The sequence below is a fragment of the Malassezia sympodialis genome, genomic scaffold (assembly GCF_000349305.1).
Source record: "Malassezia sympodialis ATCC 42132 genomic scaffold, msy_sf_23, whole genome shotgun sequence".
Taxonomy (NCBI): Eukaryota; Fungi; Basidiomycota; class Malasseziomycetes; order Malasseziales; family Malasseziaceae; genus Malassezia; species Malassezia sympodialis.
In genome coordinates, this window is record NW_017387821.1 from 81,412 (window position 1) to 100,211 (window position 18,800).

Below are 18,800 nucleotides of genomic sequence, written 5' to 3' on the forward strand. Positions count from 1 at the left end.
TGATACAAGTACATAGGGTATACATTAGAGGCCTGCCATGCGCAGTGCCTGCTCTCGCTGCGCCGGCGAGAGCTGGAATACCCGGTGCCGCGCGGCCTGCGGCGGCACCAACGGAACCACGCCGGAGCTGGGCGACATGCGTCGCGCGACGTCGCGCCGCGCCTGGTCCGTCTCGGACTCCCTGGTTTGGTCAGACGGCTTGCCGGAGTGCGACGACAGATCACCGTCCTCGCACTCGACCGGCGGTGCGTACAACGGAACGGCTGTCTCCGAGCTGGGCGGATCTGCCCCCGGATTTGGGGGCGCGTCTGGACTGTACGAGCTTGTGGTTCGGCGGTGCCAGGGGGCCGGGTCGTGGTGCGAGCGTGGTGAGACGACCGACGCATGGCGCTCTTCAAGGTTCGACGCAAAGTACTCAAAGCGGTCAATGTCGCTGTGCCCCTGCGGGTAGTGATGATTGCCCGTGACCGCAGCCACAAGTTCGCGGCCAGGGATCATGCTGTCCTCGTCGTACGGCGACCACACGGCCTGGAACTCGGTAAGCAGCATGCGCTGGCACATGACACACATCAGCGGCGCATAGAGCGTGAGGAAACTCTTGGAATGCAGCGACTGGACGGCCTCGAGCACAAAGTTGTTCACGCTGTACGCGGTCGCCACAACAAAGTACAGAACGCCATTGCGCAGGAGCCGCGCCACGAGGGGCGTCAGCGAGAACCACCACGAATACAAGGCGGACGCCTTGCGATACGGGAAGAGGAACACTGTGAATACACTCGAGCGCAGCCCGCGCAAGAGCATACCTGCACCGCTGGTGCGCCGCTCGGCTGGGTCGACATGGAGCGCGGCTTCCACGTCGCGGGGCGCCTCCTTGGCCGCCGCGGTTTTCTCCATCTGCTGCCGGTGCGCCTCGAACGGGTCGCGGAAGGCAATCGTGTTGACCGTGCGGCCCATGTTGGCATACACGAACAGTTTGTACGTGGACAGGACCAGAATCACTGTATCGAAGATGATGCACGTCAGATAAAACCACTGGACCGTATTCACCGCGTATCTCTTGTCGTCGTGGTCATTGTCGTCGTCCGTGAACAACGCTGGACGGCATTCGCCCGTGACGAGGTACGCATCCCGCGAAAAATACAGCAGACCTAGACTGGCCAGAAAGAGCAGCACAGTGAAGGTCACCAGGAACACAACCACCCAGCGCCGCCGCCGCCAGATCGCGATCGTGCGCCAGGAGAAAATGCACGCGACGACGAACTGCACGACGGCGACGGTGATCTGCTCATGCTTTGGACAGTCCTCCTGGGTCTTGATATTGCCCCACATACTGTACAAGGGCACAACGATGGCGGGAATCGTCGCATAGCGGATCGCCAGAAACAAGAGCACATGCGGACGCAGCAGGAGCCGCGGATGGAACCACATGTAGAGCTCGTGCGATAGCGTGCACAAGTACTCCCAAATATAGAGCGTCAGTCCCGCCACAGCAATGTAGTTCGCGACAGTGGTCTGATCCTCGAGCTGGTGGTTCGTGATCCGGCGCTCGGTCGTGGGGTCATCCACGTCATAATCTTGGTCACTGATGGCAGCGACAAGGGCACTCTGGAAAAAGAGCCACAGGAGCAGGACCAAGGCATAGAGCCATGCTCGACGCGCGCTCGCGTGCGACAACGTCGACATGGCCTGCCGGCGCCAGCGTCCCAAGCAAGCGGAGTTCGGTGGCGGGCCACGCCGTGCAGGTGAAACCCGACGCAAAAATGACTAATCCTACGCTGCATAGAGAGCGCGCTGCGCCATTTGCGCCACGAACGTGTGGTGATGCAGGATGGTACGCAGCCCACTGCGCTGCTGCGCTTCCTCGTCGCCCTCGTGCGCGGTGCGCTCGTCCTCGTAGTCCTGTAGCGGCAGATCCCACACGATCGGCTCGAGGGCCAGCGCACTCCGCCGCTGCTCGCGCCGCGCCTCGTTCACCTGCTCGCGCACCGCCCGTGCGAGGAGACGCGGCTCGCTCGTCAGCACGAGCGCTCGCCCGCCCTCCTTGAGCGCACGCGCCAGGCGAGCGACCTCGGCAGCGTACAGATCAAAGAGGTGCGCATGCGGCAGCTCCTTGGGCTTGAGCGGCATTTCGACGAGCGCCGCGTCCAACGGCGCCTCGTGCTGCGGCGTCCGCCCACGCGCCTGCAGCATATCGTCGAGCGCACGCGCAAGATGCGTGTCTGCGCTGTGCAGCGTGCTCACTGCGGCGCCCTCGCTGATGGGGAGAAGCGCACACAACGCATAAGCACGCGCGCGCGCCATGGCCGTGCGCACGGCCTCCGCGGTCGTCGCGGCCCGTGCAGGAATATGCAGCTGCAGGCACAGACAGCCCGACGGGTTGCCTTGGCGGGCGCGCGGCCCACACTGCAGCGACTCGTCGACGCGGAAGCGCGGCGCCCACGCCAGCTTCACATGCAGGGACGCCTCGGCACGCGGCGCCAGAGTCCACGACGGCCCGAGCCACGACGCGACCAGGCCCTGCGCGTGGGCCTCGAGCGAGCTGGTGCTGAGAGTCGGCAGCACATAGCTGCTGCGATCCACACTCACGTGCCAGGTCTGTGGCAGCGGCGCTGCGCACCGCGCCTGCCACGCCTGCAGGGCGGCGTCCCTCGCGGCCGCATGGTCCGCCCACACCTGCGCGATCCACGTGAGCAGCGCGTGCTCGGACGGCGTCGGCTGCGCCTCTTTTTCGTGGCCCGGGCCACTGGCGCCGAGCGCCGTGACACGCTCGGCAAAGAGCGCATCGAGCAGAGGCCGCGGCAGGATCGCCTCGCCCATGGCCCAGTGCGCGGCGGTCGCTACGGGCAGCTCGTTGCGCTCGTACGCTGCGCACACGGCTGCGTGCCATGGCGCACGCACGAACAAGAGGCCCGAGTGCAGCGCCGACTCGATCGCAGCGCCAGAGGCGCCCGTCGGCGGCGGAACGCGGCGCAGGACCTCGCGCTGCGCGGCGTCCTCGAGGCCGCGGGTCACTTCGAGCACGAGCGCGGGCATCGCGCCAGGGGCAGGCGCGCTGGCCGCGCGCCCACACACCGGGTACGCAACGAGGCGCGTCGCGGGCGGGACCTCGTCGTGGATGCGGCGGCGCGCGCCGCCCTTGCCGAGGCCGAGCGGATCGTGCCCTGCATGGTGCGCAATCAGGGGGCCATCGGGTAGGGCGACGTCGTCCGGTGTCAGCGCATGTGCGGGGTCCTGCCAGTGGGGTGTGGCCCACCACGGCAGCTCGTCCTGGAACACCCACGCATCGGTCCAGTACTTGATCGCGTGCAAGTAGATGTACAGCTCGTCGGGGCGGGGCTCGGGGCATAGGGGTCTGGGTTAGAAGAGATACGTACGTGTGGCACACATCGCATGTCTTTTGCTGTTGGAGCGCCGCCGCCTCGTCCTCGGGCGGCGGCGCTGGCTCGGCGTTCGCGCCGGGCACATACACATCGTCGTAGCCGAGCTCCTTGTTCAGCTGGCCGAACAGGACCTGATCGCGCCAGCGCGCCCAGCCTTCTGTGTCGTCGCGTGTGCCCTTGAGCGCGGTGAGCACGCGCTCGACCTCGGCGTTGCCGGTGCCGCCGCCCACACGCTCGTAAAAGCGCGGCTGCGCGGTCGCCAGCACGTCGCGATCGACGGTGGCCCACACCGGGTGGTGGTAGAGGGGGTCGTTGCTGATGGGGTGCCCGAGGAACTGCGCGTGCACGCGGATCTGGTGCGTGCGCCCGGTGATGGGGCGGCACACGAGCACGCTCGAGTCGGTCGACGCATCGTACGACAGGCGCTGGAACAGCGTGCGGCACGGCTTGCCCTTCGGGTGCACAATGTTCAGGCCGCTCTGCCGGTCGACGCTGAGGATCGGCTCGCGGCAGTCGACGAGGCCGTCGGGAAAGTGGCCCTGCACGCGGCACACGTACGCCTTGTTCACGAGGCCGGCGTTGAAGTCGTTGCCGAGCTCGCAGGCGGCCTCTTTGGTCGTGGAGCACACCATGATGCCGGACGTGAGGCGGTCGAGGCGGTTGCTCGTGTACACCTGGGGTATCTGCGCCTGCTGCTTGACCATCTCGACGAGTGTGTGGTGGTGGTAGCGCCCCGTCGCGTGCACGGGAATGCTGCCTGGCTTGACCACCACGAGGCGCCCGCGCGCGTCGTCGCGGTGCAGGATCTTCACGGGCGTGTTGGTGACGGCCGGCTCATGGCGGTGCACGCGATTGACCAAAAAGTCGCTGTTCTGGATGCGATACGTGGGCGCGACGCACTGCCCATTCACCGTGCAGAGCCCATGGTGGATGGCCCACAGGTAATACTCTTTCGTGCGATCGCGAAACTCGGTCGTAAACACCTCAAGGATCTGCCGCCCGTACCAGCGCGTCTTGGCGCGCGTCTTGTACTCGTGCCAGTACGGCGGGAGGCGCCGCAGTCCTGGGCCTGCGACACGGTCGGTCATGGAATACGTTAGTCAGCGGCGGCCAGCGCCCTACGAGACACGCGCGCACAGCGCCAGCTGGGCGGGGTGGATGTACATGTCGAGGTGCGCGGTGACTACCGGCACGAGCGCCGCTGTCTCGAGTGGCGCGCTGTCGAGTGCATGCCGGAACACGAGGCAGGTGCCCGCATACGCCATCTGGAAGCACGGCGCATGGTCCGGGTGTGCGCGGTCGATGCCGCGCCCCGCGAGCTGCGCGTGGACGAGCTTTTTGATGCGCGTGCGGTTCTGCTGCTCCACGACGGGGTCCGGCGCGCCGCGGCCAGCGACGGCAATGGGCGCGACGACCGGTCGCCACGCGCCACTCGCCGGACTGCGCATGCGCTCCATCGGCCGCACCGGCTCGAGCGGCGCACGCCCACCGCGCTTCTCGCCTCGGCGGCCCGGCGTGTGGCCGCGTCCCTGGCGCGGCGAGTGGGGAAGCTGTCCACGCCGGCGCATGCGCATGTCCACTCGAGTGACGGGCGCCTCGTCGTCACTCGAGGCCCAGACGCTCGCGGCGCGCTCGCGCGCGGCGGCCGCGACACGCGGTAGAGGCTCGTCGGGGCACCCGTCCTTCGTAGGTACATCGCTCTTGCGCACCGCGACCTGGCGCCCAACGACGAGATCCAGCACGCCATCGTGCGCGCAGCGGCCCAGGAGCACGAGCTCAAACACGGCGCCGCTGCGGTACGACGGACCGGCGGTGCGCGCGCTCGGATCAAACGTTAGGTGCAGTGCCTGCCGCGTGCTCTCGCCCGGGCGCAGAGCCGCCTCCATGCCAAATAGGCGCAGAAAGTAGGCCTGCGTCACGTCGTCCGCGGCGTCCACCTGCATCTGGATGGCCCCCGACGCGCGGCACGTCGTCTCGGGCGTCTCGGGCGGCGCACGCGCAGGGCTGGTCTCCCAGCGGGGCCGCGCACGCAGCGGGTGATGCCGCACCATTTCCAGCGCAAAGCACAGCTCGGCCTCAGCCTCGAGGTCGCTCCCGGCATCCTCGCCTGAGTGCGTGCGCAGGTGCGTCCACGGCTGCATTGTCGTCACGATCGAGGCGCCAGGCAGCTGTGTCCCATCATGCAGGAGGAGCGCGCCCTTCCAGAGGACGCGCATAGTCGCCTCGCGCGCTGGCGACGCCGGCNTGGCCCGCGGGCGCCGCCGCCGGCGGCCGGCGGACGTCGCCGTCCATGGTGTGGAGGGAGGCGGTTGCCATGCCACGAACTGGGCGCCTGGGCCGCGCGGCGGTGCCCCTCGCGGTGCGTGCTGTAGCGCCGCGTGAGCCGGCTATGCATGCGCTGCTGAGCGGGGCGCCGCCGTCCTTTTCGCCACGCTCGTCGTTTGAGTATACGGGATCGGCGCCGTCATGGTACATTGGCCACATGCACCGCGCGATGCGGTCGATCCCGTCGATGCTGGCGCGCACGCCGCCGCCGCTGGTCGTCGAGGTGCGCGATGCTCGTGTTCCGTTTACAAGCATCAATCCGAATTTTGAGGCGGCCCTGCGGAATGCGCCCGCCGCACAGCAGCGCGTGCGAGTGGCGCCGCGCACCTACCTGCCCGGCTGGAGCGCGCGGCGGCTCGTCGTGTATACGAAGCGCGACCAGGTGGACACGAAGCTGGAGGGGCCCATCCTCCGTGCGCTGGCGCAGCACACACACGACCAGAGCGTCATGTTCGTCGATACCCGGAAAAAGAGCGATATGCAGCGTGTGTACGACTGGGTCGTGGCGCGTGCGAAGACGCTGGCCAAGCCAGCTGCGCAGGCTGGCACTCACGCCTCGAACCACCAGCGGCACGCGCGCCTGTCTGGAGCGGCGCGGTACACGCCGACGCCCGAGACAGGCGTGCGTGTGCTGGTTGTGGGCATGCCGAATGTAGGCAAGAGCTCGCTGCTGAATGCGCTGCGCTTTGTCGGCACCGGCAAGGCGAGCGCAGCGAGCACGCACCCACACCCGGGCCACACTCGCAAGGTGACGGGCACGGTGCGCATCACGCCTGATCCGCCATCGCTCGCGCAGCTCGAGATGACGAGCCCGGTCAACATGAAGTCTCTGGTGGCGCGCGAGCGCGAGCGCGGACCTGCCGTGTACGTCTACGACACGCCCGGGATCATGCTGCCGTACCTGGGCCCCGCGGAGCGCGGTGGCACGGAGCGCGCGATCAAGCTGGCGCTCGCAGGCTGCATGAAGCAGGCGCTTTTCGATGCCGAGACGCTCGCAGACTACCTGCTCTTCCGCATGAACCAGCGCTACGTGTACGCGCTGGCGCAGGGTGACCGCACGCTGCCGCCGTACACGGCGCTGATGCACGATCCCGCGCCGACCGACGACGTCAAGGTCTTTTTGACGCGTGTGGCCGAGCGTGCGCCGGGCGCGCGGCAGAAAGGCGGCGCACTCAACCTGGCTGTGGCCGCTGACTATGTCATTGCGCAGTTCCGCCGCGGGCTCCTCGGCCCCCGCGAGCTGGACCTGACGTTGCAGGAGGGGCGGCCCATGCCCGGCGCGTCGTTGGACGCGCGCGTGGCGGACCAGCTGGAGGCGTACCTCCTAGGTCCAGGCGATCCACATCGGCCGGGGGACGACGCGCCTCCACACCCCACGTAGAACTTCGTGGAGGGTCCACCTTGCAGGCGCCTTGGCGCGCACGTAGAACAGGGTCAGGGGCGCTCGCTCTTCTCCTTATACACGTTGGAGGCCTGCTGTCGAGACACACCGTTCGTGTGTGTTGAGCTGTCCACGAGCCAAGAACGGAAATGCGGAGCACGCTCAGTGTCGTAGCTGTGCTGGGCTGCGCCGTGACACCGGGTCTTACGAGCACCCATGCGGACGCTCAGCACACGCATGACCTGCACTACTACCACGAGCACGCCGGCGTCGGCCTAATGAGGCTGCGCCGCGCCCACCCTCCTCTCCACCACACACACGCCCCTGTCCAGCGGCGCGAGTGGCGCACGCCGCAGTGGGACATGTTCAACGACGGCCTAGCCATGGCGCTAGGGTCGCTGAACGGCGGTGAGTTTACGACCCTGCCTGTCACAGAGTCGGCGCCAGGCCGCCAGTCGCTGAATGGCGGCGAGTTCACGACCCTGCCCGTCACGCAGTCGGCGCCGGGCCGTCCCTCGAAGAGCGAAAACAAAAGCAAGCCGACATCTACGAGTGTGCCGTATGCCGGCGGGGCGAACAGCCAGCGCGAGTCGTCGTCTGCAAGTGTGCCGTATGCCGGCGGAGCGAACAGCCAGCGCGAATCGACGTCCACAAGCGTGCCATACGCTGGAGGCGCGAATAGTCAGCGCGAGTCGTCGTTCCCCAGCACGGCGACGCCGACTTCGTCCAAGAGCTCCGCCAAAGCCTCGCCCACGAGCACACACTCGTCCAAGTCGCCTGCTGGCCATGGCGACTCGTCCAGCAGCTCGGCCGCCAGCAGCAACAGTGCATCCAGTGGCTCGGCCACGTCGACACCAGCTGGAGGTGCTGGCAGCACGAGCTCGTCCGACGGCGACGGCGCTACGAGCACACCCAGCAGCGACGGCGCTACGAGCACACCCAGCAGCGACGGCGCTACGAGCACACCCAGCAGCGACGGCGCTACAAGCACGCCCAGCGGTGACAGCGCTACAAGCACGCCCAGCGGTGACAGCACTACAGGCACGCCCAGCGGTGACAGCACTACAGGCACACCTAGTGACGGCGCTACAAGCACGCAAGGCAGTGACTCGCCGGATGATGCCACGAGTAGTGTCGCGCCATCGACGGCGTCGCCCTCGTCGAATGATCCGTCGAGCACCGACGCTCATGCATCGGTCGACCCGTCGCAGAATATGAGCGATGGCAAGGAAGACAGCTCGAGCAACCACACGGGCCTGATTGCCGGTGTCTGTACAGCCGGGGGTGTCGTTATTCTGGGCCTGCTGCTCTTCTTGCTCTACAAGCTGATTGGGCGTCGCAATGCCGCCAAGCGGAAAGACGATGCAGTATGGCCAGATGTATCGCACGAGGCAAACTACGAGTCTGCACCGCTGTCCACCCACCCAACGAGCGACGCCGGCTTTGTGACGGGCAACGAAGGTCGCGAGGGCGTCCTACCGCCGGCCGGCGAGCGGGATCCGTTCCAGGACCCGATGCCGGCCGCGGAGGAGAGTCCCTTCCATGATGCCACCGCGCAGCCTGTCACGTCGATGGGCGAGGCCTACTCGACCGTGCCTGACGCACTCCTTCCGGCGCCCGCGTCGCACCACGCCTACCTGCAGCCGGAAGCGCCGCGCGCCAACGGGCCGCCGGCGCCCGAGTACCAGCACTATGTCGTTGGCCAGACGTACCCCCAGGTGCTGGACATGAACAAGATGTACTACCCAGCGACGCGCGAGCTGTACCACGGCGACCAGCCTGTCTCTATTTGCCCCTAGACGGGCCCGCGTCGGCTTTTGATTCCATAGCCCTCGACGACCTCCATCGACCTACTGTGATTGGTCTTGCCAGAAAGTAGCCTAATAGGCCCACTCACTGTTCCCAGCGCGCTTCGTCTCGACGCGCTTCCTTTCTGTCGAACGTGGGCTGTGGCCGTACGGGACCATGCTGCCAATGGTCTCTATGCCAATGCCATCCCCGCCCATCACCGACTATACAGCGTTCCGGGAGCGCCTTGGCTCGCGCGCCGATGCCGACACGGAGGCACTCTATGATGACGAGGCCATGGCATCGAGCCGGCCCGCGTCGCCCCCGCTGCAGCGCCGCCTCTCACAGTTTGCTCGAAGCATGCCTCAGATGCGCTCCGTGTCGTCGCTGGGACATGCATCGCAGAGTGCGTCGCGGAGGGGGGGGCTCACCGGAGCGATAGAGCCGCGAGCGCCCGCCCAGACCGACGGGTCGCCTCGGGCTTGGCGCACCAGCTCCGTGCCGATGCAGTCGCTCGCCGAGAGCAGGGAGCCGTCGAACAGCTTGTTTGATGAGTGCCTCCTTGATGTTCATCGCTCGATGACGTCGTCGCCGATGCCCCTCCAGAACGACATGTTTTTGATCCCGTCGTATGCCTCCTCCCGACACGAGAAAAGCCATGCGAGCTCGCCGAGCGACTCGGTACGCCCCGCGCCAGCGACGGCGCCGAGACAGTCGCGCGTGGCGGAGAATGTCGTGCTGGTGCTCGAGCCGGCGACGCGCGCCTTGCACATGTTTGGCCCGCTGCACCTCACAGGGAGCTACTCGCTCTCGGGTACCGTCAAGCTCAGTCTGCCACACGCCACGAGTGTCTGCGACAATATCGACGTGCTGTCTCTGCGTGTTGTGTTCACGGGCTACTCGTTGTATGTGGACGGATCCGGCCGCTACTCGTGTGTGCGGCTGTGCGAGGTGGCCAAGGAGCTTGTCGATACGCCGATGTGCGTCAATCTCCCGCCGAACGGCCCGCCGATGCTCGATGCCCTGTTCGATGTGTGTGCGCCAGGATGGCTGCCTGCGTCGATTAGTACGCGCACCGTGAGCACATTTTACTGTTTGCAAGCGATGGTCGTCCTGCGCGAAAACCCCCCCATCGCCTCGTCTCTGCTGCTGGATGTGGACACGTCGGCCGGCCAGCTCCCGCCGATCACGGTGCGCAGCGCGCCGATCCTGGTGGTCGTGAACCGCACGCGCGACGTTGTGTCGATCCCTCTCGCGCAGCGCGCCGAGTTTAGCGGCGTCGATGTGCCGCTAAGCGGAAATCCATTCCGCAAAACCGAGACGAACCCCTTCCGCCGGGGCGCCAAGCCAGCGCCGACGGGCCCCGCCGCGGACCTGCCGAAGCAGGCGCCCGAGGCGCCTGCTGCCGGCAACGCGAGCGCATCGACGGCGCGCCAGCGCAGCACGCCGGACCGTCCGCCGCCCGCACAGGCGACCCTGCGGCACTACTCTCACATGCCCCAGCTGCATCTGCCGACGCCGTCCGTGATCCAGGGCACCAAGTACGATTTTTTGCCGCTCAAAATTACGCTCTCTGTCCCGTCGCATTGTGCGACGCATGCGTCGGCGCGGGGCGAGCAGGCGCCCCTGGTATTTGGGCTGCATATCGCGCTGGACCCGCTTTGGCAGCATGCTCGGTACTGGAGTGATTTGCGGCTGTGTGAGCTGGAGGCGGCGTGTGTGCAAATGGAAAAGTACAGCTCGACCCTATCGCGCAGCTACTGCACGGCGTTTGCGCTGCCGACTGATGGGAGTACGAACGTGAGCGCCGCACGACTGCCGGTGTTCGAGCAGGTGCCGCGGCAGCTGGGTGTCGCGACGCCCCAGAGCGCCGCTGTGCAGCCGGGTGTGCCGGGCATGCATCCGTACCACCGCTCGCTGGTCGACTACCGCGTGCGCCTGGAAAAAAATGGCGCTGCACCGACAGAGCGGCAGAATGGGGTGGAAAGATTCCGCGCCTACACGGTCGGCCCGCTCCCTGACCGTGATCGGGAGCGCAGCGGCGCTCATCCGGGCACCAAGGACAAGTCAACGCCCAAAGACGACAAGGCATCCTCGGCGTGGCGGCGGCGCACGGTGTCGAATGCGTTCCAGCGCCTGTCCCTCCTGGGCGGTCCTCGTGAATCACACGCGCCCCCCACGCCGCCCCTGCCAGCGCCAGCGCCGACGAACCAGGGCCCCCTGGCCGAGGTCGCTGCCGCCGCGGCGGGCGGAACGGCGACGCCCGCGTCGAACGAGGCGACAAAAGCATCGTATATGTTTGAGGGTGACGATGGGCATGGGCTTGTGCTCCTGCACAGGCGCGTGCGACTCTCGTTCAGCCTTCCGCTTGTTCCGAGTTCGAGTCGTTCGGCGGCGATGCAGAATGCGCCGCAGCTGCTGCCCGACTATGAAAGTCCGCATATGCGTGTGCGGCACAAGCTGAAAGTCAAGATCCGCTTCGGGTTCGGCTCCTCGACCCTCGCGCCGAATGTGGGTGTGCAGAGTGTGGTTATGAGCGTGCCGGTCCGCTTCAGCGAGGCGCCGCCGGGCGAGGCGCTCGCGCAGGCGCCGCCGCTCGTGTTGCCTGCCGCGGCGCAGACGTATGTGCCGAGTGGCGATGCGCTCGGATCGGCGCTCCCGAGTGCCTATGCCCAGGCATCGCGCTCGTCGCCGGCCAACCGTATGGACCACGTATACTTGCCTGCGTACACGCAGCTCTTCCGCGCGGACGGCTCACGCCTGGGCGACGACGAGGAAGTGCTGCCGCCGTATCCTGACCAGCAGCACGTATCTATGGAGCCAGCCTACCCGTCGCTGTCGGCGCTCCTTGCGTCGCAGCTGCGTCTTGTCTCGGACGAGACGCGCGAAAACAAGTCGGCGGTGTCTATGAGCGTGCTCGACGCGCTGAATGCACACGATGAAGAGCTGTTCAATGTGGCAGCGCCCATGGACGACGAGATGATGGACGACCATCTCGCGGCAGACGGGGGCTTTGACGATGACGTGGAGTTGGGCCGCGTCGCACCGAGTGCGGCGCGCTCCGTGTCGCCGCTCCTTGAGATGCATACGGACCCGACACGCCGCGGCTTTGGCGCGAGTCCCCTGCTCCCGAGCGAGGCGCCTGCTCCGGTGACCGTGGGCAGCGAGGCCCTGGCACCGGCGCTCTCGTATATGAGCCCGTCGCTGGGCGCCGTGGCGCGGCCTGCGTAGATAGCGTGATACCCTGTGGAACTATGTGGCGAGGTCGTCGACCTTGGCGAGGAGGCGGTCCTTGGGGGGACGCAGGCCCTCGCCCTCCATCTTGTCGGCGAGCTGCTCGATCCGCGCGCGCGGCAGGGTCGACTGCACGAGCAGCTGCGCCATAAAGCCATACGCACTTGGCGCATCCATGCTCGTGTCGTCGAGGATGGTCACCTGCGGCTGGAAGCCGTCCATGAGCTGCTGCTCGTCGAGCACCTGCTTCTCCACGAGCTGGGCCAGCAGGCGTCCCGCATCGTCGACGCTGTCCTGCTTCTTGTCGAGCACGGCTGCCACAAGCTGGTCAACAAACGAGGCGCGGTGCTCCGCAGGGAGAGCCTCGATCGACTGTACACCCTCGTTGAGGTCGCGGATGGCCAGGTACTCCTTGACGTCGTTGCCGATCTTGCGCTGGACGTCCTCGGCCGACGGAGTCGGCGCCTCGGCAGGCGCCTCGGCAGGCGCATCGAGCGGCTTGGTGCGGGGCTGCAGCTGCAGCTTTTTGCGCTCCTTCTCCTCGCCATGGCCACTGCCGTCGCCGGTAAGCAGGTTGAACATGTTGGTCGAGCTGCGCGGCGAGGGGCTGGCCGGCTCCTCGTTGCCAGCCGCCTTGCGGCCAAACAGGCCAGCGCTCGACTTGCCCGCGCGATCCGCACCCTTGCCCAGACCGGGCAGGTCGCTCGGGCGCGCGCGGCCCGACGGCGCATGGCCGACGGTGCTCCAGCCGTCTTGGGCGTGTGAATCGCTGCTCGGCGCCGAGGGGCGCGGCGGGCCGCGGCGCGAGCCGCGGTGGAGAGAGAACTTCTCCATCTCTTTTTGCTGCTGCTCCTTTGCCGCATCGGCGTGAATCTCGGCAATGGTCTTGGGCGCAGAGGTGTCGTGGCGCGGCACCCAGTTGCTGGAGCGAAGGTCAACGACATCCATCAGCATGAAGCGCATACGCGACGAGAGCGCCGGGCTCTGCAGAATGTCGTCGATGCGCTTAAAGTACACATCCATGCGGCTCTTGTGGTTGCCCGACGACGAGTCGAGCAGGTAGCCGACGGTGGTAAGAAGGCGGCACACGCTTTCGATCTCGTCCTCCTCTGGGTCTGTGGTCGTGCGCAGCAGGCGCACAATACACGTGTGCATAATGCGGGGCTGCAGCATCTGGAGCTTGAACAGCTCGCCCACAAACTGCACCAGACCGAGGCCACGGCGCTTGGCCTTCTGCTCCGCATAGTACTCATCCGTAAGCAGCTCGGCGCCCTTGTCCGACTTGTCCTTCTCCTCCTTCTGCGCGCCCCAGCCCTTCTCAAAGTCGCCCTGGCACCACGTAAGCAGGTACTTGCGGAACAGCATGCCGCCGCGGTACTCCTTCTGCTCCTTCTCGTCCAGCACATGGTCCTGGATCTCGGGGTTCAGGTTCATCTGGATCTTGGCACACAGCTGCGCATACATCTCACTCCACGCCGACTCGTCGATGGCTTTTTCAAACACCAGCGCAATGACCTGCCGCAGCGTGCGGCCGTCCGTCTCGTCAATCGACTTGTTCGCAAACTCGACAATCTGGTCAGAGATCGACTCAAACTTCTCAACCGTGAGCTTGTTAAGAAGCGACTTGACCTTGCGCTCGACCACCAGCGCGGGGTCGAGCTGGTCCTTCTCCATCGACTGTGGCTTCCACCGGTTCTCCGAGTACGCCAGTGGCGCGACCTGGTCAAGGGGAATCGTCGGACCGCCCTTCTCCGGCGGGTTCACGTGGGGACGGCCATCGCGCTGCCGGCCGCGGTTGCTCTTCGGGCGCGCGCCCATCGGGATACCGGTGCCCATGGTCTCGCGCGACGGCACAGGACCGCCACTGCCGCCCCGCGACAGTGAGTGGCCTCGCGAGCCAGACGGCATACCGCCGCCAAACGCACCGCCTCGGACCGACGACGCAAAGCGCTCTTCACTTGACTTGAGCGCGCCGCCACGGCCCAGGCCGCCACGCGACGAGCCCGCTCCACGGCGACCGCCACGAGCCGCCACGCTCTCCATGCCCATGGCCGCCAGGTCCGGCAGGTCATGTGGCTTTTCCGTGTACACACTCATGAACTGCAGCAGGAAATCGCGGTCGTAGCGGTAGCGGCCCGGCGCCGCATTCACGTTGAGCTCCGCCTTGGGCGGCTGCACATTTTCAGGGTACGTGATGGACGAGAGATCGTCAATGCGCCGTGCCGACTCAATCGCGCGATTCGGCTCCGGAGCCTCTGTAGCGTCCTTCGGCTCCTCCGACGCGTCAGTCGCCGAGTGTGGCTCGTCACCCGCCGTATCGGCGGGGGCCGAGGCCGTCTCGGTAGGGGTCTCGGTCTGCTTGGCCTCACCTGCCTTGGCTGTTTCGGCCTGCTTCGCCTCCTCAGCGGCCTTGGCCTGCTCTGCCTTGGCCTCCTCGGCCTTCTTCGCCTCTTCAGCGGCCTTGGCCTCCTCGGCCTTCTTCGCCTCTTCGGCCGCCTTGGCTTCCTCGGCCTTCTTCGCCTCTTCGGCCGCCTTGGCCTCCTCGGCCTTCTTCGCCTCCTCAGCCGCCTTCTTCGCTTCCTCAGCTTTCTTGGCCTCTTCTGCAGCCTTGGCCTCGGCCGCCTTCTTTGCCTCCTCGGCCTTCTTGGCTTCTTCCGCCTTGGCCTCCTCGGCCTTCTTGGCTTCTTCCGCCTTCTTCGCCTCCTCGGCCTTCTTTGCCTCCTCAGCGCGCTTTGCCTCCGCCTCCTTCTCCATCTTCAATCGGAGGACCTTCTGCTGAAAGTCGGCCTGCGTCTTGACGCGGCTGCTCTCGCTCGGCTGCTCCTTCGGTGGCGCGAGCTTCGGTGCAGGCGCAGGCGCAGGCGCAGGCTCTGCGGACTTAGGCGCACTCGATGTCTCTTTCTTGACTTTCTCGAGGTCAAGCTCGGTGTGCGTTTCAGGGTTGACGATCCGCAGGGCCTTGCTCTTCTGCGGCTCAAATAGACGGGCACCTGCGTTCATTGTGAAGCCAGAGGGAGATGCTGCGGCAGGGTAGAATGAGGCGCCACCGGGACGCGCCTGCATGCCGCCGGGGCGCGGCGACACGTTCGGCGGCAGCATGTTGGGCGACGCAGGCAGGTTGCCCACGTGCGGCGAGCCAGGCGTGCCCGGCGTCCACGGCTGCTGCGAGGCCAGATAGGGATACGCGCCGGGGCCTGGGCTCACAGGGTAGCTCATATGCGGGTACATGGGCGGCTGCCAGCCCGGCATATACGGCGCCGGCGCTGCGCCCATCTGCTTGCCGGCGGGCGGGGCGGGCCGGACCTTGGGCTTGGCCGAGTTGGCCGGCGCACCCGGCGCCGGCGCGTCCGCGGGAGGCGCATCCGCAGACGGAGGAGTCTGGAACAGCTTTTGGAAGTCGAGCTGCTTCTTGCCGGCAAAGCCAATGTTCTTTTCGGGGGCTGCGCCACTCTCCGCCGTTACACTGCCAAAGGCAGCGGGCGGCGCGCCACGCAGGTGCTCACCCGCCGCCGGCTGCGCTGCCGGCGACGACGACATTTCAGCATGCTGGTCATCCACAGTGCCGAAGTTGATGCCCTGCGCCGCGCGCGCAGCATGCTTGGGCAGGCTCACCGCGGCGTCGGCGGCGTCGCGGCCCTTGCTGGGCTTGCCCTGCCTGGGCGCGCCGCGCGGCGCGCTCCCCTGGGTGGCACGCTTCTCAGTGCCACTCATCAAGTCAAGCTGTCTACACGTATGTGTAGACCTACAATGCAACCCACCGCGTTCCGGGATGGGAAGAGGAGGACGGCTTTAGGTCCACCCGCGTGAGAAAAGAGGAAAACTTAGTCATGGGCCACGTGGCTCTACAACACGCCTGCGCTTCGTCGGCGTCTTCGCTGCCCGCGCCTCATCGTCGACGGTGAGGGCGTGCGTAGGCAGCTTGCCGTTCGTAGGCACTTTGTAGCGGGGCCGCTCGGGCACCTGGTCCGGCAGCGTCGCATCGGACCCCATCTCAGCTAGGTACCATGGGCGCAGCAGCCCAATTTGAGCCGGCACCGCTGCACGCGTAAGAGGGATGGGCGGCGGCGGCGGCGTGTACGTAGGCGCCGCCTCGGTGATGCCCCCGGCCACTGCCTTGTGCACGGGTCGACCTCCAAAAAAGAGGCGGCTCGGGACGGCGAGTTGTGCCATGCCTAGCTCGGTATCGAGACCGAGCTCGCGGAACCCGAAAAAGTCGTCGCCTAGGCCCGCGGCAAAGTGGCCCAGCACCAGCGCCTCGCCATCGCGTGCGAGCAGGTCTGTGTCTTCCACAGTCCCGCCGAGAGACTGTAGCTGGTCGCGGAGCGCCGCATGCATCTTGCGCAGCCACTCCTTGAGACGCTGTCCATACCGCTCAATGTCGTTGCGCACATAGGCCTCGATGGACGCAGCGCTGCCGCCCAGCACATGCTCGAGCATATCTGCAGGCGTGAAGCGCTGCGCGAACCGGTCACTGTACAGGCGCAGTGTGCGCCCCAGGCCCATGAGGTACTCGGACGCGACTTGGGCGAGCACCTGCACCGCCGTCGTCTGCCCGCCCTCAAAGCCTGCGTGCGCCAGAAGCGTCTGCACGTGCCATGACAGTTGCTCCTGTGCACACGCGGATGTGAGGCGGGGATACGGCGCCGATGTCTCGTACGGCTGCGGCGGCGCAAATGTCGGTGCCGCCTCGTCATTTTCGTCGTCGTCGTCATCGGATACCTCGGCCACCGACGCCGGCACAGGCAAATCCAGCTCCACAGCCGCCGCGAGTTGGTAAAACTTTTGGTGCGTGTGGTATAGGCGGCGGAGCGTGCGGATGTTTCGTGCCATGAGGCGCGGCACACCGGGCCGGTCCATCGGGAGTCGCGGTGCCACGGCCGGCGCGCGACTCGGCCCAGCCTCGGCGGAAGTGTGCGCGGAGAACGCGTCTGCGTCACGCATGCCACGGTAGGCAATCGCTGGGAGGCCCGCACACACAAGCGAGTCGGACTGGCAGGCGGCCCACCATGCCCGGTGCACACTGGGCGCGGCCGTCCGCAGCGCATAGTCCAGTGGGTCGCGCCGTGCTGCCCGCACCTGCCGCAGTGAGTCCCAGGCAGAGGAAATATCCCGCGGTTCACGGGCCTGGCTGAGCGCCTCGTCCAGCACGTGAAACGTGTGGGTAGCGTCCGCGCTACGACGCAAGGCTCGCTGCTCGTGCAGCGGCACGGCCTCCGACGCAAGATCCATGGCCGGTGCATGGGACGCAGGAATGCTCGCTGCCGCGCCATTCGTCGGTGCTGCATCAGGCGCCGGCGTCGGCGTGCCCGATGCGACGGCCAGCGACGCGTCGGGCGTGCTCGGTGTTGGCGTCACGCGCAGCGACGCGGGGTGCCACTGGCTGAGGAGGTCCTTGGTATCGTTTTTCTCGCTGAGGAACTCGAGCAGGTGGTTCGACTTTTTGCGCATGTACGTGGCATTGCGGCGCAGGGGGTGTTGCTGGCGTGAGTGACGCGACGTACGGGCGATGCATTATACACGAGGCAGTTGTCCCAGATGAGATTCAGATCGTGGGCGAACTGCGCCTTGGTCTTGTACTGGCCACTGCGCAGCTTCTTCTGCATCGTACCGAGGTCCATGGGATTTTTGATCACTGGGTCAGAATCCACGCGTACCGTCGTAGTAGTCCGGCGCATCGCGCTTGCTGACGCGTGTGAGGAACGCCTGTGAGTGTTCCTGGTGTGAGCACAGCGCACGTACCGTGTAGTTGCGCAGCTCCGTAAGGATGCGCTCCATGGCCTCCTGGTACTCTTCGCGCTCATCCTGGAGTGAGGGCGTGGCACGTACGCGTCCTTTGCGGGCTTCGGTGAGCAGCCGAAGAAGGTCGTGATCGTTGAGCGGCACATCGCCGCGGTGGGCGTCGATGGCCTGGAGCAGATACTACGGTAAGCCTTCGAGCACGCACCTTCATGCCCCACGGAGCACCGTCGTCGTCACGGCTGGCTGAGCGTCGTGAACGTCACGTGGTAAGCAAGTGGAGGCGAGCCGTGGCGCGCAGGGCTGGCGTCATGGCACGAGAGCCGCGCGGACGAGGCGCGGCGCGGCGCGGGCGCGGGCGCGGGGGCCGTCACAGTGCGCCTCGGGCAGCGCAGGAGACGCCGGGAGTGAACAAAATCAAGAGTCTCCTGCGCCAGACCAAGCGTCTGCTGAGCAAAGAGTCGCTTCCGCCGGGCGTGCGTATCGAGGCGGAGCGCAAATGCAAGGCACTCGAGCGCGACCTGGAGGAGCGTGCCCAGTCGAACAAGGAGCGCACCATGGCCTCGAGGTACCACAAAGTCAAGTTTTTCGGTACGCTGTGCTACTAATGCAGAACGCCAAAAGCTCGTGCGCCGCATCCGCCAGTGCAAGCGGTCGCTCGCCACAGCCGAGTCTGCCAAGTCGCTGCGCACACGGCTGTTCGAGTCGCGTGTCTTTCTCAATTATGTCTTGGTGCGTCAAGCCCGCTAACGCAGCACTTTCCCGCGCGCCAGCGATACGTTGCCCTCTTTGCTGGGCGCAAAGACCCCGTGGCTCCGGACGCCCAGGCGAAGGATCGCGCGCAGGTAGAGGCGGCCGAGTTTCTCGCGGCCGTGCGTAAGAGTATGAAGCGAGGCGAGATGTCGGCGGAGCCGGAGTTGGAGTTGGAGCGTCGTCAGGCGGGTACTTCGGGAGAA

At 66.6% G+C, this 18,800-nt stretch overlaps 7 protein-coding genes across 7 annotated transcripts; 2 read left to right on the plus strand and 5 right to left on the minus strand.

Moving 5' to 3' along the window:
- Nucleotides 1-24: 24 nt before the first annotated feature.
- MSY001_3311 (uncharacterized protein) lies at nt 25-1,683 on the minus strand (the record flags this gene model as incomplete). Its single annotated transcript, XM_018885207.1, has 1 exon — nt 25-1,683. One exon carries the CDS (start codon nt 1,681-1,683, stop codon nt 25-27), a length of 1,659 nt encoding a protein of 552 aa, XP_018741791.1.
- An 87-nt stretch (nt 1,684-1,770) lies between these two features.
- MSY001_3312 (uncharacterized protein) lies at nt 1,771-4,468 on the minus strand (the record flags this gene model as incomplete). The annotated part of the gene is made up of 2 exons (XM_018885209.1): nt 1,771-3,352; nt 3,468-4,468. 2 exons carry the CDS (start codon nt 4,466-4,468, stop codon nt 1,771-1,773), a joined length of 2,583 nt encoding a protein of 860 aa, XP_018741792.1.
- A 30-nt stretch (nt 4,469-4,498) lies between these two features.
- MSY001_3313 (uncharacterized protein) lies at nt 4,499-5,596 on the minus strand (the record flags this gene model as incomplete). The annotated part of the gene is made up of 1 exon (XM_018885210.1): nt 4,499-5,596. The coding sequence occupies one exon, from the start codon at nt 5,594-5,596 to the stop codon at nt 4,499-4,501; it is 1,098 nt and encodes a 365-aa protein (XP_018741793.1).
- A 278-nt stretch (nt 5,597-5,874) lies between these two features.
- On the plus strand, nt 5,875-7,086 carry MSY001_3314 (uncharacterized protein; the record flags this gene model as incomplete). Its single annotated transcript, XM_018885211.1, has 2 exons — nt 5,875-6,155; nt 6,180-7,086. The coding sequence occupies 2 exons, from the start codon at nt 5,875-5,877 to the stop codon at nt 7,084-7,086; spliced, it is 1,188 nt and encodes a 395-aa protein (XP_018741794.1).
- Nucleotides 7,087-9,075: 1,989 nt separating this feature from the next.
- Nucleotides 9,076-12,105, plus strand: MSY001_3315 (uncharacterized protein; the record flags this gene model as incomplete). Its single annotated transcript, XM_018885212.1, has 1 exon — nt 9,076-12,105. The coding sequence occupies one exon, from the start codon at nt 9,076-9,078 to the stop codon at nt 12,103-12,105; it is 3,030 nt and encodes a 1,009-aa protein (XP_018741795.1).
- A 21-nt stretch (nt 12,106-12,126) lies between these two features.
- On the minus strand, nt 12,127-15,819 carry MSY001_3316 (uncharacterized protein; the record flags this gene model as incomplete). Its single annotated transcript, XM_018885213.1, is given in 2 exon segments — nt 12,127-14,978; nt 14,997-15,819. 2 exon segments carry the CDS (start codon nt 15,817-15,819, stop codon nt 12,127-12,129), a joined length of 3,675 nt encoding a protein of 1,224 aa, XP_018741796.1.
- A 114-nt stretch (nt 15,820-15,933) lies between these two features.
- MSY001_3317 (uncharacterized protein) lies at nt 15,934-17,711 on the minus strand (the record flags this gene model as incomplete). Its single annotated transcript, XM_018885214.1, has 2 exons — nt 15,934-17,586; nt 17,610-17,711. The coding sequence occupies 2 exons, from the start codon at nt 17,709-17,711 to the stop codon at nt 15,934-15,936; spliced, it is 1,755 nt and encodes a 584-aa protein (XP_018741797.1).
- Nucleotides 17,712-18,800: the final 1,089 nt, after the last annotated feature.